Consider the following 16,884-nt stretch of genomic DNA (forward strand, 5'->3'; position numbering starts at 1 on the left):
ATGGCTAGCGTATAAGTAAAAAAAAATGTTTTTATTATAATAGCCTAATTAGCATATGACAGTAAGATGCAATTATTCATTATAATATTAATTTTGTCCGGTACATGACAGGACACCGATAGTATCGAGATTGGAATCCACTACTGAAGAGGAGTGGAGGCCGGAAGCGATATCAGACTGCATTCAGTTAACTGGAGACGATGGACTTTGGCAACGAATAATTCTGGCAATTCTAACCATAGCCGCTCTACCAGTTGCTGGACATGAGCTGGGAGTTATGTTCCTCGCCTACGAAGTGGGCCACTGGTGTAAACCTCCGTCTTTTTATCAGAACCTCAGTGTGGAGGAATGGAAGAATTTTAGCATCCCTAAAGAGTCTGTTGACGGAGCGTATAGATACAGTCAGTGCAAAATGTACGACCTGTCAAACGTGTCGGCTCTACATCCTTATGACCGTACTACTAATAGGACAGTCCCTTGTACAGAGTGGGAATTCGACACTTCACTTTTTAGATCTACCATAGTTTCTCAGGTAAGCAAAATATCTCATATTAATATATCTAAGCATGAGTAGCCCGGTTTTTGCTTTCCACAATCCATTGTAAAACTTTAAGGTACTCATTGACACACAGAATGTTCTGTTTATTGATGGAACATTTAATTTATCAATGAGCACAAAGGTCGAAAACCATTTTATTGTCAATGATTATGTTTTGCCTTTCCAATTTATTTCACATAACTACAATTTGTTGATTCTAGACAATCAATCTAAAGAGAGTTCGACGAATTCGACAGACACAAGGGCAATTTTTGAAAGATTTTTAAAATTACAATAGATTGTACTCTCCTTAAGAATTTACAACAGAAATACACAGGTGTTCTCCAATTTATGTCATTCCGAATTATGTCGTTTCGACAACGTATTTTTCATTTTAAATTTAAATCTAAAGCTTTTGTTTCTTGTTTTCTTTCATCAAGTAATATTACACAGAATAAAATCGTAACATCAGGTCCCCCTCCCCCTTTTTTTAACGTGCATTGCCATCCTTTTAACATTGAATAACTGTACCACAAAAAAACGAGTCGTTTTAATATCAACAAATACGACTTCTGTGCTGCAAACTGATGGACCAAGGGTTGATAGCAACATTCAAAGTCTATTATTCCAGGCGGACCATGTGACAAGTGATTACGAGACAGACGGCCAAAAATAGAAATCAGTTTGTAAGTTCTGAAGAGAATACAATATCAAGAAGCCTACAGACAAGACTGCAACATCAAAGGTTAATACTTAGCTGCAGTCCGTTCGCACCGTTCAAGAACTTTTTCCCGAAATTTAGTTACAGATGTGGAAATGGCAAATGAGATTGGTTTCTCGCAGTTTGATCTAAGTAACGTGGTGGAGGCACCGAAACCGCACGATGCTGAGGTGACCAACACGGATCTGATTCAGCTGTATATCAAAGGGCAAGAGAGAAAGGGACAGCCATTCTTGTTGAAGATGACACCAACATGGCATGGAGCAGAAAGCTCAGTCAAGTATTAAGTGACCGTAAGTTCTGCTATAATGAACTGTATCAAGAGAAAAGAAAATTCTGTTCAAAATTCTATGCTTGGCTTCATAATAATGAATTATTTGGTAAGACTAATATAGTATGTAAATAATATGTACCAGTATATAAAAAAAAATAACCGTATGTGATTTTAAACAGCACTGCAAGGACATGGAAGGTCAGTAAGGGTCATACGTTTAAGATAAGTACTTCTAGTCATATTTTTAATATCTGCATATAAAACGTGATGACAGGGCGAGCCAACACCTTGTTCTTAGTGGAATTATGTAATATTAACTATAAAGCAGTGGGTCTCCAATAGAGCGGTCGTTCTTTGGCACTTCCAAAGTCTATGCATAGCATAGGGATGGGGCTATCACTTTTTATTGAAGCTAGTGAGAATTACTGAACATAAGTTCTCCCTCCAGTCACGTCGAGTGACACTATCGCTTGTACTTCCTCTTTCCTATGTTTAATACAGATTTTTGGAAGTTGCCTTAAAAAAAAGTGCCGCGTTCAATAGTTGTTTTCAACAGTTTCATAAAAAGGGAAAAAAAATCTTATTTATGAGAAATCAATTATTTATTTATTTATTATTTTAACGATAGACGCAACTTGCAGTTATTCAGGAATCGCCGTGTGAAAATTTCAAATGGAAGCTATTTCCTTGCACTACGATATTCAATTAAAATTAAAAAGCAGAAACACTGATTTTTGAATTTCTACCGATAGAAATTATTACAGTTCATTAATGAATGTAAAGTGAAATCATTATTTGGCCCCAACATATATGGGCGAATTACGTTTTCTTGTATAAATGCTATCAAAACAGTACATCGCAGCTTAACAGAGAGACACCTTAATGACAGCATTCGAATAACAGTATCAACTTATACATCACAATATTACAGAAAATATTGACTGTCAGAGCTTATCATTAATTCAATAAATAGTGTTCGTGAAATGTAATTCTATTGTTCTGATACTGTTAATGGAATTTAATGTGGTGCATAAAAATGTTATTATGTGTGAAATGTGTTATTGTTCAGAAAGATATAAATTTTAAACTTTATTTGCGATTTTTCAAATTGAAACCACTTAATAGTTTTACTCGCAAGTTGTTTGTAATTAGTTTCCACTACATATTTCTAACTGTTTATAAAAATAGCTAATTGCTGATAAAACGTAAAAACACACTTATATAATTATTTTTATGATTATTATGCTAAAACTGCAATCCTGTTCAGCTTCCAAATAATTATCCAACAATTTAATAAATTGTAGGACAATTGGAATAAAAGGGTATGTTAGATCTTTAATAACATTATAAATGAAAAGTCGGTCTTGAGTGCTATTAGGTTGGAAATCCCTGTTAAAAAGAAACGTTATAATAAAATATTCCCATTTATTCTAGTGGAATCTCGTTTGTGGAAACCAGTGGTTGGTCCCTCTGAGCCAGTCCCTGTATATGGGTGGTTATTTGGTCTCTCTGCTGATATTTGGACAACTTGCAGATAGGTATAGTTATCACTTTATGCCATTTATTCCTTAATATTAAGTCATGCAATTCTTTTATACGTAACCGACCAATCCTAACCAATTCAAATGAAAGGGACTGGGACAAAATGTTTTGTTGTTGTTATATAATAACAACAAATTAAATGAAAATTAACATATTCAGTATCTTTCTGGATACGTGAAGGAAAAGATGAAGTTAAAAGATGAATGTTTGCCTGCGTCTGTGACTGCGATTGTTTATGCACGAATGGTATAAATCTCACTGTTCAATTAGTAAAATCTTTTCCCTTCTTGGGGGGGGGGGGTTAAAAAAAACCATGCCGGTGTTCATATTTCCATAAATTCATGTCTAGTTAAATGCCAGCAGGCCATATACGATAAACTTGTTTCTGACACAGAGGAAGCTAATTGGTTTCCGAGTATAAATAAATTGATTTTAACGGAGAATGTATCTAAGAATATATCTCTAAGGCGCTGTACAACAGATCATCTTATTTTAATTTCATATAAGTAGGCCTAATAGTATTATTAAGATGGAGACACTGTTTTTAAAAAAATCTCGAAGTATAAACATGTCAAAAACATGCCATTGTAAAACAGCTTTCCAGAAAGAGTTTTTCCACATTTTCTTAAAAATATACATTACTACAGAAAACTGAAATTTCTGTGCTCTTAAGTGTGACATTCTTCAGTCACTTCTGGATGCAGTTCATATAGCGAGAAAGAAATTAGGAACACCACAGTAATTTTGACACCAAAAGGACAATTTTGACACCAAAAGGACAATCACTCGTGTCAAAAGGACAATTCAGAAGTTTAGCATTGCTGCCTTATTAAAGTAAATGAACAAATATCTTTTAAAAATATCCGATCACAAACAAATTTCACACAAGCCGGTGACTGCTAAATACGGTGCGGTTTTTTTGTATTCTCTCTCTCTATTTAGGGATCTCTGACCGTGTGGTCATCCCGGAGTATAAACAGATGATTTGTTCATCGGAATGCTGGTGCCATTTGTGCCCACCAACAGCACAAATTATGAACTTTTTACTGTCCTTCTAAATTTTCAATGTGTGCAGATAATCGACTTGGGAAAAATTCGAAAGTGCTAATTCAATTAGGAGCAAAAACGGTTTTCCCCAACATAACGAATTACTTTAGTACAATAAAGCGCTACTACTAATGATTTTACTGACTGGAAGGAAGTGTCCACAATAAAACATCTGTACAAGGCGAAAACATGCGGACACTGAAAGGAAAGTAACCATAGTCATTTGCATGCAAGGAAAAGCTATATACAGCAACAGGAGCGGATTAAGGTCGGTTGAGGCCTCGGGCACAGAAGAAAATATTGGGCCCCTTAAAAAAAGAGAGAGAGACAGGGAAAATAAAAATACATGTTAACCATTTTTTTAAATAAATAAAAAATATTATGTACTATTAATGTTTTATTTCCAATAAAATTTGAATATAATATATGTATAATATAATTAATAATAGCATAATAATAATCACAAAGTTTTGAACTAATATGTTCAACTAATTTGTTGGGGTTTTGCGTGGGCCCTTCAGAAGTCGGGGCCCAGGGCGCGCGCCCGGTGCGCCCGCCGTTAAATCCGCCTCTGTGTAACAGCGATGTTTGAAATTTATAAATGCAGTTCACTTGCCACTATTTCCAAAGGGTAACTGACAAGTACACGTTAGGAACAGAAAATGTTCAAGCAGAAATTTACGTCAAGCAAAATATTGTTAGAAAGTAAAAATGCAAAACAAATAAATAAATTAAAAAAAAGCTTGATTATCTGTATTGAAAAACAAAAATATCGTTCCTTTCTTCAATATCCTCCGACTTTGCGGTCGTCCGGAATATAAATCTATCATCCTTTTTGTCTTCTAAGTGGAGTTCAGATGATGAAAATTAGAGTTTTTACACAACTGTAAGGAAAAATCGTTTCCGTACTCAGAACATACGGTATTACTTGGAACAACAAAGGACTGTTTCATTTTACAGCAAAAACCAATAAAAGATATCTATAAAAAGGTAAAAACATCCAGTTGGTCGAAAGTTACCGTAGTCGTTTGCATCCAGGGACAAGCTACACAGAGATATTTGAAATTTATATTTAGCTTCAATATATATTTATATATATATATATATATATATATATTTTTTTTTTTTTTTAAATTTTTTTTTTCGTTCGTTTGTTTATTTGGGTTATATTTATGTTAATTTTCGCTCTACAGTTTTTGCCATACTACTGGCTTATGTTTTATTTTATTTAATTTAATAATATTGGATATATATATATATATATTGAAACTGAATATAAATTCCATCTGGAAATATTGCAAGTGAGCTCAAGAAATACAAAAAGCGTTTTATTGACCTGAGAGTTCCTTGTGGTATATATATTTTATATTAAAAAAAAATATATATACAGTAGATTCCGGTTATTTGGGCCACCGGTTAATCGGGGCAGCCGTTTATTTGGGGCAAATCTTAAAAAACAAAAACCAATCGAGAAAATTGCCAGGGTTTACTTCGCTTAATTGGGACAAAATGCCGTTTAATCGGGGCAGGAGACCTCAGTACTGGAGATTACCCTACGATTGTCTCCGACCGTACCACGTAGTTCGGTCGGATTTTTGGAGGTCACAACCATAAAACAATAAAACAATTAGCAGTCACCTGTTTATTGGGCTTTTCTGTTAGTGCAATCTATCATAAACGGACAGTAAACTCGATCTTATTGAATTTGCGATAATACCGGCAGCTGGAATTTTGTGGGTTATTATGGTAAAATGCGTTTACACTTCCATGGAATCTTCAATCATATAAAAAAAAATAATTTTCAGAATCTTCTCTTCATTCCTATTTTTAAAGCTTCCTAATTTGTTACTCCGTTCTCACTTGCGCGTGTTGTGTTACTTGCAATTTGTGTGTGCCCTCTTCTTTGTTATTGATTGCTTATCTTTTTACTGTTTTAAATTTCAGCCCCCACCAACAAATGTCAGTGAACAGAAATGTCAACTAGTTTAGTTAGTATGTACATATTACAGTACGTATTAATTATTCCGATTATCACGTAATTCTTCCGATTTTCAAGTATAATTTAATTTTTTAATTGGTAAGGTAATAAAGGGTAAATTTGTGCATAATATATCTTTACTTTTATAGCCTGTGGATAATATTCCTCCTATTTTCGCTAATTAGAATCGCTGTTTAATAGAATTAAAATTCAATTCACAAACGTGATCATAATGACCGGCGCTTACTGCACATCGTGTAGTGAACGGTACTTTACTATTTTGAGTTCGTCGTAACGTGATTTGATTGTTCAGTGAACTAACTGTAAAGGGGGGGGGGGGGTAAATTGTATTTTTAACTATTTACGTGAAACTTCGGATAATTGGGGCAGCCGCTTAATCGGGCCAAAATGCACTAGTCCCGATGTGTCCCAAATAACCGGAATCGACTGTATATATATATATATATATTATATATATTAACAAGATTAGCAACACTTTCTTGGTAAAGCAAGTTATAGCAACTTTCTTAGTAAAACAAGAATAGCAACCCTTTCTTGGTAAAGCAAGTTATAGCAACCCTTTCTTGGTAAAGCAAGTTATAGCAACCCTTTCTTGGTAAAGCAAGTTATAGCAACCCTTTCTTGGTAAAGCAAGTTATAGCAACCCTTTCTTGGTAAAGCAAGTTATAGCAACCCTTTCTTGGTAAAGCAAGTTATAGCAACCCTTTCTTGGTAAAGCAAGTTATAGCAACCCTTTCTTGGTAAAGCACGTTATAGCAACCCTTTCTTGGTAAAGCACGTTATAGCAACCCTTTCTTGGTAAAGCACGTTATAGCAACCCTTTCTTGGTAAAGCAAGTTATAGCAACCCTTTCTTGGTAAAGCAAGTTATAGCAACCCTTTCTTGGTAAAGCAAGTTATAGCAACCCTTTCTTGGTAAAGCAAGTTATAGCAACCCTTTCTTGGTAAAGCAAGTTATAGCAACCCTTTCTTGGTAAAGCAAGTTATAGCAACCCTTTCTTGGTAAAGCAAGTTATAGCAACCCTTTCTTGGTAAAGCAAGTTATAGCAACCCTTTCTTGGTAAAGCAAGTTATAGCAACTCTTTCTTGGTAAAACGTTGCGCAGAACAAGCAATCTGGGAAACTGCTTGCGGGTAAAAAAAGATTAGCAACACTTTCTCTACAAGAAAGGGTTGCTAATCTTTTTTTACCCGCAAGCAATTTTCCAGATTTCTTGTTCTGCGCAACGCGAGAACTTTGTGGGTTCATGGCAACCGGCTGGTAATCACTTGATTTCAAACTTGCATTGCCATCACATCTCGCATCTAACGTTCTTATGAAAGATGATTAGAAATTTTGAAGACGCAGCTGGCACAAACCAGGAAGAAGACGTGGAAGCTTATATCGGGAAGGATAGACGCACTCTGTGGAGGAAAATTGCCCCTCGTGAAAACATTCACACAGCTCGACGTAACATTATTACACACTTGCCAGGTGTGAAGGCCGCAGGTAAGCACGCAAATCACCAGCTGATTGTTTTTTATTATTTTTCGATAATGAAATGATAACCCATATAGTAAAATATACTAATGAATACATTTCACGTATTGCCTCCAACTTCTCAAAGGAGAAGGATGCTAGAAGAACAGATAACAGTGAAATGAGAGATCTAATTGGAATTTTAATCCTATTAGGATTCAATGGTGCAGGGTGGCTAACCGCGGCATATATGTAGCGTAAAGATCGTTTAGGTTCCGAGTTGCTATCGGCTGTTATGTCCCACAAGAGGTTTTCGTTCCTTCTTTGGGTCATATGGTTCGATAGCTTGAATGACAGATCCCTTAGAAAAGAAACGGACCGATTTGCATCGTTTCGGGAATTTTTTTCCATGGTTTTTGGACAGATGCCAGAGATTTTACACACTTTCGGAATATGTCACTTTAGATGAACAGTTAGTGGCATTCAGAGGTATATGTTTATTCCTCCAATACATGCCAAATAAGCCAGCAAAATATGGAGTGAAAATATTTACATTAGCTGATGCGAAGATGAATTATGCGTTGAATATGAAAGTTTATGTGGGAAAACAACCTCCTGGGCCATATGCCCTTTCAAATTCATCCCTCGATGTGGCGATGCGGCTTGTTCGCCCATCGAAGAAACTAATCGTAATATGACGGCAGACAATTGGTTCTCTAGTGTGCCTTTGACTTCTAAATTACAAGAAAAAAACATTACTTTTGTTGGCACACTTCGGAAAAATAAACGTGAACTACCCGTTGAATTGGTCAATGTTAAGGGACGCGAGCCGACTAGTAGTTTGTTCGCGTTCCAAGATCAGACCACGATTGTGTCCTACGTTCCAAAAAAAACAAAAACAAAAACGTGGTCCTAATATCGACAATGCTATAGATCCTGACAGTGGCAACAGAAGAAAGCCAGAAATTATTACGTTTTATAATATGACCAAAGATGAAGTAGATGTCATGGATCAAATGTGTGGAATGTACACTACTTCTTGAAAAACCAGGAGGTGGCCAATGGTACTTTTCTTTAGGATTTTAGACATTGCTGGAATAAATGCCTGGACTATTTTCCGTAACAATAATCTCGAAGTAAAACTCCATCGAAGCGAGTTTCTCGCAGACACTGGCAAACGTTTAGTGAATCCACAGCTCTGTAAAAGAGCGGCCATGGTAACGCTTTCAAAATTTCTTCGTGCGAAAGCTGCGAAATTAAGTTGTGATCCCCCGGAAGAAATTCCTGGACCTTCTCGACGGTGTCCACCTAATAAACGAAGGTGTTAATCAGTGCTCCTGGAAGAAAGACCGTAAAACAAGGTATTTCTGCAAGCATGTTTGCAACCTGTTTGTAAGGAACACACGGAGACTATCTGTAAACTATGTTCTAAGGAGATACCTACAGAATATGTTGAAAGTAGTGATGAATAAAAAACAATTTAGGCTTTTTTATTTAGTTGTACTGTTTTATATTAGCATACATAGTTTTTGCATATATATATGCAAAAACTATGTGTGTGTGTATATATGTATGATAATATAAAACAGTATAAAATATATGCCGTAATTTTAATATGTCACTACTACAACATTTTCAGCAGGTCACTTCTTATGAGACATTGTTTCAGAGGTGGTGTGTTTCTTGCAGGTTAGTTTGAATAACATGTTGCAGAAGGCTTTATTTTTATTCTTTCTTCCTGGTGCACCACTACTTGAGAAGGCCCAGAAATCTTCTTTTAGTTGTATGCAACTATAGTTGCGCAGCTTTTACATGAAGCGGTTTTGGCAGAGGCCGAATGGCAACTCTTTTTTAGAGTTGTGTGATTTCACTACTGATGCCAATCTCTATGAGAAGCTCTCCGTGTGTATTTTTCACTTCTGGATATTTGCTGTACGGGATGTTTATGGCATTGATTCCTGAAATGTCAAGAATCCTAAAAAAAACGCCATTGGTCATATTCGGGTTTTCACATTTCATCCTATGGATCTATTCCACATTAGTTCATATTGAAGCGCAATTTCTGGCTTTCTACTGTCACTACTGTTGCTATCTATAGAGCAGTCAAAGTGGGTTGTGTAGGACCACTTTTTTTTTTTTTTTTTTTTTTTTTTGTGATATTCATCTGGGAGTTCTCTCTCTTTTTTTTTTTTTTTCAGTGAACCAACAAACAGTGTTTCCTCGTAACATTTTAGTAGTCAAAGACATAACGCTAGAATCAAACGTTATACGAGCATATTATGATTAGTTTCTTCAATAGGGCAAACAAGCTGATTCATCACATCCAGACATGTTTGAAAAGTTGTCTGGCTTTTGTCTTCCTACATAAATCTCCATATTCAGTGTGTATTGAATCATCATATTTGCATAATGTAGTATGCAGTTCATATTTTGCTATTTTACTGGTATGTATTCGGTGAAAAAAACAAGAACGTTTATCGTTGAGCGAAACTAGCTGTTCATCTTCAGACTATTCCAACGCAATGTAATTTCTTTGGCATCTATCTAAAAGCAAAAAAAAAAAAAAAAAAAAAAAAAATCTGTAAATACTGCTAATCTGTCTGTTTCTTTGTCCTTTGAGTCTGTTACTTCTAACCAACCATTATTATTCCACATATTTTCCAAGTTTTAACTTTCTGAATGATACAATAATAAAAAAAGTTTGTTAGAAAGCTAATTTCATCGTAATCTGTTCTTCTAACATCTGGTATGAATCACTATGTGGATTAACGTTACATTATCGAAAGGACAATCTTCTAGTGATTGGCGTTCTTGCTGCAGCCTTCGTACCTGACAGATGGCATATAATGTTGTTGTTTGGTTTTTAGGAGCATTAGCAACTAAGGCCATATTGCTCCGGGAATATGCGGTGGCCATTTCCTGACCTTTCCGCATCCTCCGTATTTGGTGGTCACGGGCTCGAAACCCGGTCTAATCAAGATGCGTGTGCTACGCACTGCTCCTGCCCACCTGTCTGGGCTGTGTGAATATTTTGGAGGCCAGCAGTTTTTCTTCATTTTGTGACTTTATTCTTTTCGATATAGTCACACTTTCAGTGTGTGTTGCTGTGATATGTTCACTTTCTCAAAACCCAGCGTCATCAACGGTTTTTGCCGATTTATCAGTTCCTATGCATCTAATAACAGTCCACAGAATCTGGAATTGTAGATTTCCCTACAATCATTTCTATTACTTTTATTCTTTCATCCGCTGATGAAGTTAGCACTTATGAGAACGTCGGCATCTCTGATGATATAGACTTATGAGAACTTCAGCATCCGTGATGAAACAGAGTCATTACAACTTCAGAATCCGTGATGAAACAGTCATTACAACTTCATCATCCATGATGAAACAGAGTCATTACAACTTCAGCATCTGTGATAATTCATTAGTACTTCAGTCTGTGACGAAACAGTCAATACAACTTCAGCATCTGTGATGAAACAGTCAATACAACTTCAGCATCTGTGATGAAACAGTCAATACAACTTCAGCATCTGTGATGAAACAGTCAATACAACTTCAGCATCTGTGATGAAACAGTCAATACAACTTCAGCATCTGTGATGAAACAGTCAATACAACTTCAGCATCTGTGATGAAACAGTCAATACAACTTCAGCATCTGTGATGAAACAGTCAATACAACTTCAGCATCTGTGATGAAACAGTCAATACAACTTCAGCATCTGTGATGAAACTAATTAGAAAAGTTGCAAAAATTATTATGAACAGAAATGTTCTTGGGAATTCATAATATTTTTTTATTAATTTCAAACTATGAAAATATCATGATACGAATAAAAATAATTATTTGAACTTCCTTTGGTTTTACTGTGTTATTTTTAAATATGACAACCGAAATTTACTTTTTTTTTCTTATTTGCATAAAATATCAATAAATTACAGCTATTATAATTTCATAAACAAGAGACATTAAGTACTACAATAAAAAAGTGAACACAATCAGATCTTGGAAAGCCTTGCCTTTTCAGTTCAAACTCAGTAAGGCGAAAGAGGAAACAACCATACCTGCAGAACAAGACTTTCACTTGCAATATTGAAATTCAGTTGCACGGGACAAGAATACACTGCACACAAACCTTATTCATGAAAGATTGTTTATTGATAAATTGCTTGGATATCATAATAATATAATATATTGTTTACTTAGAAATAATAATTACACAATTTTTATAAAATTGCCCAAGATCAGGATTTTATTCATAATAACATTGCCAAGTTAGGGACTGTAACCACTTCAAAGTAGTTACAGCTCTGGACCTTTGACAATCTTCTTACATCTATCCTAAGGGGTTTTTTTTTCCCAAGTGAATGAAAGGAACTTGAAATTTCAGGAAAATGAACCGTTTTCCTTCTTTTGGCAAACAGCTACTCTGTCAGCGCAAGAGAAGTGAAATTACAGTTGCAGTTCAGAATGAAATCCAGGCATCCAAACCTATGACACTTTATGGTGAATTTTTCGGGTGTATTTTTATCCCGTGTATAAAAATACGGTTAAAAGGAGCACTCTTTCAGTAACAGCAACAACCTGCTTCATATCAATCGTTCATACTATCTGATATAAAACAAATGGCCAGATACATAGGGATAATAATAATTATTATTATGTTAAATAATGCTTGGGAGTTAACAACTCAAGCATAACTTATGTCCCTATAAGTTTTTGCAGACATAAGTGTATTATGTATGCAGAAGTATGTGTTTACGGGTTGATTTGCATGTTGTGTGAGCCTTGAACATCTGCACCCTCCATTTGAGATCAGCTAACTAGTCTCGATTGAAGAGTATTTAAGTAATTCCTACAGTCGTCGACGGAATCGAACCCAGACTTCTCCAAACGAGTAACACGTGGAAAAACCACTATACTGTCACAAACGACTGTAGATTACGGATGATGTATGTGTGTGGGCAATTCAGTTGGAGAATGGACAAGACGAAAGATTATGTGACTGAATGTGGTATGATAGTCAGTGCCAGACGCACCGGTATAATTATCTTGAAAACTGCAACCCAGCTGGGATTTTCACGTACGATTGTGTTTCAGGTGTATCAAAAATGGTCCAACAGCCAAATAGCATCCAGGTAACATCAATCCTCAGGTCGAAAACAGGTCATTCATGCGAGAGGCCAAAACGCTGACAGAATTTGTGCAGGCTAACAGAAAGGCTATAAATTAAATAATGTATGAAATACTCTTATACCACGAGAATAACTCAGTTTTTTAAGTGCTTGTGACCGAATCTCATACAAAGGTGGCATATCAGAATCCTTAACGAATCCTATCATCAGACCAATAAAGGAGCTTATATTAGCTCTTCACTCCTTCGCTGTCCAATTAAACCTGCTGCAACTTTAGGTGCGTCCGCTACGTAGATTCATTCTCCCATTAAGAGATCTGAGATTGAAACGCCGATATTTTTAGTTTTCGTTTTGAAATTGGTGTTTTTTTCTTTCCTTGCTAAGTCTAAAGCGAATGAAACGTAAGTACAATGTTAACTATTCTCTCATTTGCAGATTCGGAAGACGGCCAGTGATCATTTCTTGCATCTTTCTGATGTTTATTGCTGGAACAGCTACAGCTTTTTCAACTTCCTATATTATGTTTGTAATACTGAGGCTTTTCATAGCTGCTGGAGAAACTGGTCTCAGTGCAAGTGGATTTGTTTTGTGTAAGTATTGACTGTTATCATTATTTGTATGATAACATTCTCGAATACGAGAACACAAAAACTTTAATACCCATTCTGTTACAAGTCTCAATGGAGCGTCATTTAGCTCCGTTGATGTTTCAGTATACAAATTGGTATTTTTCCAAGATCAAGTTAGAATTCACTTACAGTGTGTGATAACGGATAAATATTAAGGTACGGTAGATCTGTGATAAAAAACCGTTCTTTTCATGTACCTCGAACTCACTAATCTGAAGAACGGTAATGACATAAGCCTGGACCAAAAAAAAATTCGTTTTCATATTAAGAACAACCAATTTTCATATCTCCTAGGAAAGTGAAGTTGTCTCCTATTCATAACATTGTCGTTGTAATGTTTTAGGAGCATACTGCGCCGTATATAACATGTATGCAAACTGCGTGTTCCGTGGTCGATTTGCTGTTTGCTGGACGAAAAATCCGACTTTCCGGAGGGAAAGTCGGATTTTTCGTCCAAAAATGCTAACCTCACCTGAAACCGGCTAACTCAGCCACTTTGTGAAAAAGACTCAAAAATTTCTCGTGTCATTGACGGGATTCGAATTCAGCCCTTTTTCACCCGGTGTGGGGAGGGCTGTTATTATACCAACTGTGGTACCCACGAGGGCTTTCATCACATTTAGTCGACTTACTGCCTTTGATTAGAAGTGTTTTTACATATCGAGGCTTCAGTTCAAACCAACAGTTTTAGCTCGTAGTTTTTAACAAATGTAGATTAAAATTAATATTCTAATTAACGTTGATTATGTTTAACATTCTGATGATTTTGTTATCTAACACCAAGTTTTTTCTAGTTTTTCCGCAATCTCCCTCACAGGAAAGCTTAGTTGTGTTATGACTTTGAAAGAGCCATATTACTTTTCCGAAGCAGGCAAAAATTATTTCTACATCGTTAATAAGTTATTTACCAATGAGTTCCAAACAATTGTTCAGTTTTACTTTTTTTATATACGTACACCCATTTATTATTAAAAAAAAGTGAAATGATACCCGAGCGTTATTTACAGATATTAATCATTTTTCACTCTATAAAATTCTCATAACAAGCCCTCAACGTTGCTAACAAGGTTAGGGGCCAATGGGAAATAAATTACTTTCTTCTTTGAGGGAATATTTTAAATCATGTAGTCCTTGGAAAAAGGCGACTTCCGGTTCCTTCTCCCAAAGCATTCTATACTTTTTCTGTAGATTCACGTCTTGGAATCTGGCATGCCAATCCATTCTGCGGATATCTTTGCTTTCCAGAAATAGTTCTGCAGTAAACTTACATATGAAGAGTCCTATCAGGTTTACGGTAATCTTACGTATGAACGTAAGAGTCCTATAGAATTTATATCGAATTCAGTATCAAATGAAATGTTTCCAGAATAAGCCGTTTCTACTTAATGTGTGCTAAAACTACAACTATCCAAAATCTATTTAAAAGGGAAACTGAGTCCGATCCCCAAGCAGTTGCATCAGTTCAGTGGAGAAGAAGACTGTTCTTTGTGGCGGATGCTAATAATTATGTGTGGTTTTTAATTACAGGAGTTAAGATTCCTGCTATAACTTCCATTCCATTATACATATACTATTGAAATGCATACCTAATTGTTTCTGCTTGTGTTTAAAAAAATAAAAATCACTAGTACCTCTGCCAAATCAATTCTTAATATTTTTTTAAAAAAATTGTCTACTATTATTATAAAGTGGTTGTCCAGAACAGGCTCCAGTATTGTCCACATTTACCCTCAGGGGTGGAGCTATTAAGAGAAAAATTACTAATTTCTAAACAGAATTAATATACATGCATACATTATTGAAAATTGCGAATTTTCGTAGGTATTTAGATGTACTGTATTATTATTTCTGTTTATTTATTTATCCACGAAATGCGGGCCATCCCGGGGCAGCCATGTGCCAGAGGGTGTATTATTTACAATCTGAGGTGTGGTGTACCACATGTACATGCGGGCTCGACTTGAGTAAATTATACAGAGGTGCGCTTATATACAAACAGATTAAAATTATATACGTAATCTGAAGTTATACAAATTATTTGTAACTGTAAAGTAGCCAACAGTCAATTATTTTTAAGTGTACTTGTTTAATAATATTACTGAACCTGATTATTCCCCTCGTGACGGCCATTCGGCTAGGAGCAGTGAACATTCAGTGTGCAGGCATTCACTGACCAGGTGAATTTGGCATTCCAGATTCATCAGCTGACAAGAGTTTCTTTCTGTAAAGCTCATCTTCGCAGAATTTATCTCGATGTATGCTTAATTCGTTGGAAGATTTCTATGATATTGACCGGAAACATATCTTTCGCAGAAGTCAGATTTACAAGAATTAGACAAAGCTAGTGGCAAGAGACCGAATGAGCTCTTCTCGACTTCTTTGGTCCAGAGATTAAAGCTGATACAGTTGGAGCATTTATTCGGTCCGTTATGAGCCGTGCTGGAGTGAGGATATTTCTTGCAGCTATCACATGTCTCCAGAGAGCAGACATGCAAGTAGCATATAATCTAATAACAGTATGATTTCAAGTATTTAAAACTGATACTTAGAGAAAAGTATCAATTTTAAATACAATAAAGTCTGTAACTTCCAGAGGATGATCCCGAACTTTATACTATTAAAATTAAATCTTTTTTCTCTCCTAAACCTGAGAATGTTTCCTTTTAAAATGGATATAGGTTAGTTATAGTTTTTTGTTAACTTTTGTTTACCCTACTTATAATAAAGATATTATTTACTATTACTAGCGTCATGTGCATTAGCAGATTACTATGCTAAAGTTTGTATACGGGATTCCTCCTCCTTGCATTAGCGCTCTAGATCATCTAGGAATTTAGAACGTTAATAAATGCAAAGAGGAATCCGTGAATTCATTGCACGAAAATTCATACCAGGGGATTCCTAATCTTTCTTTAATTTTTGAATTAATTACACCTTGTTTTGTCATCTTTTATGCCTTGTGCTACTGTTCAGCTAATATTTATTTGCCGTCTTATTTTTAGCTTTTACGTAACTGCTTCTTGTCTTCTACCACTTCTGTAAATTCACGATCCGATTTTTCGGGCAGTGATGGACAAAATTGCTAACTTTTTATATGATTTTCTTATGCATCTAAAAAATATGCAATAAAGGATTACCAGTGCAATGACATATGATATTTTCCGTCTAGTAATGGAACTCGTAGGACCACAGTACAGAGCAATTTATTCTGTTATTCAAGGATTTGGTTGGAGTTTTGGATATCTCATGCTTGCGGGAATTGCTTGGCTATTACGTGATTGGGTCTATATCCAGCTAGCTAACAGTCTTCCTTATTTAATCATCGTGTTAATTGGCTTTTGGTGAGTGGCTTTCTGAATCATTTACCTTTATTAAAATCATTAATTGATTGCGGGTTTTCAAATGTGTAAATTCGAAAATTTAAATATTGTAATGAAATGTAATGTAAATAGAAATTTTAATAGTGAAGTGTAAACAACAGAAATTAAACTACGTGAGTTGCTACGCATGAATCTTATTGTGTACAAAGTAT

At 35.5% G+C, this 16,884-nt stretch overlaps 2 protein-coding genes across 2 annotated transcripts in view; one reads left to right on the top strand and one right to left on the bottom strand.

The window, feature by feature from the left end:
- LOC150081547 (uncharacterized) overlaps positions 1–16,884 on the bottom strand; it is a 75,870-nt gene that overhangs the window by 58,582 nt on the left and 404 nt on the right. The window lies entirely within an intron of this gene.
- The window catches only part of LOC150081548 (organic cation transporter protein-like), a 39,554-nt gene that overhangs the window by 4,095 nt on the left and 18,575 nt on the right, over positions 1–16,884 (top strand). The window contains exons 2-5 of the mRNA XM_090380094.1: positions 112–532; positions 2,968–3,071; positions 13,159–13,313; positions 16,522–16,693. Of these exons, the coding sequence (XP_090236220.1) occupies positions 112–532; positions 2,968–3,071; positions 13,159–13,313; positions 16,522–16,693 (852 nt within the window). The remainder of the gene's footprint in view (positions 1–111; positions 533–2,967; positions 3,072–13,158; positions 13,314–16,521; positions 16,694–16,884) is intronic.

This window comes from Mastigoproctus giganteus, chromosome 8 (genome assembly GCF_048544385.1).
Source record: "Mastigoproctus giganteus isolate SK-2022 chromosome 8, ASM4854438v1, whole genome shotgun sequence".
Taxonomy (NCBI): domain Eukaryota; kingdom Metazoa; phylum Arthropoda; class Arachnida; order Uropygi; family Thelyphonidae; genus Mastigoproctus; species Mastigoproctus giganteus.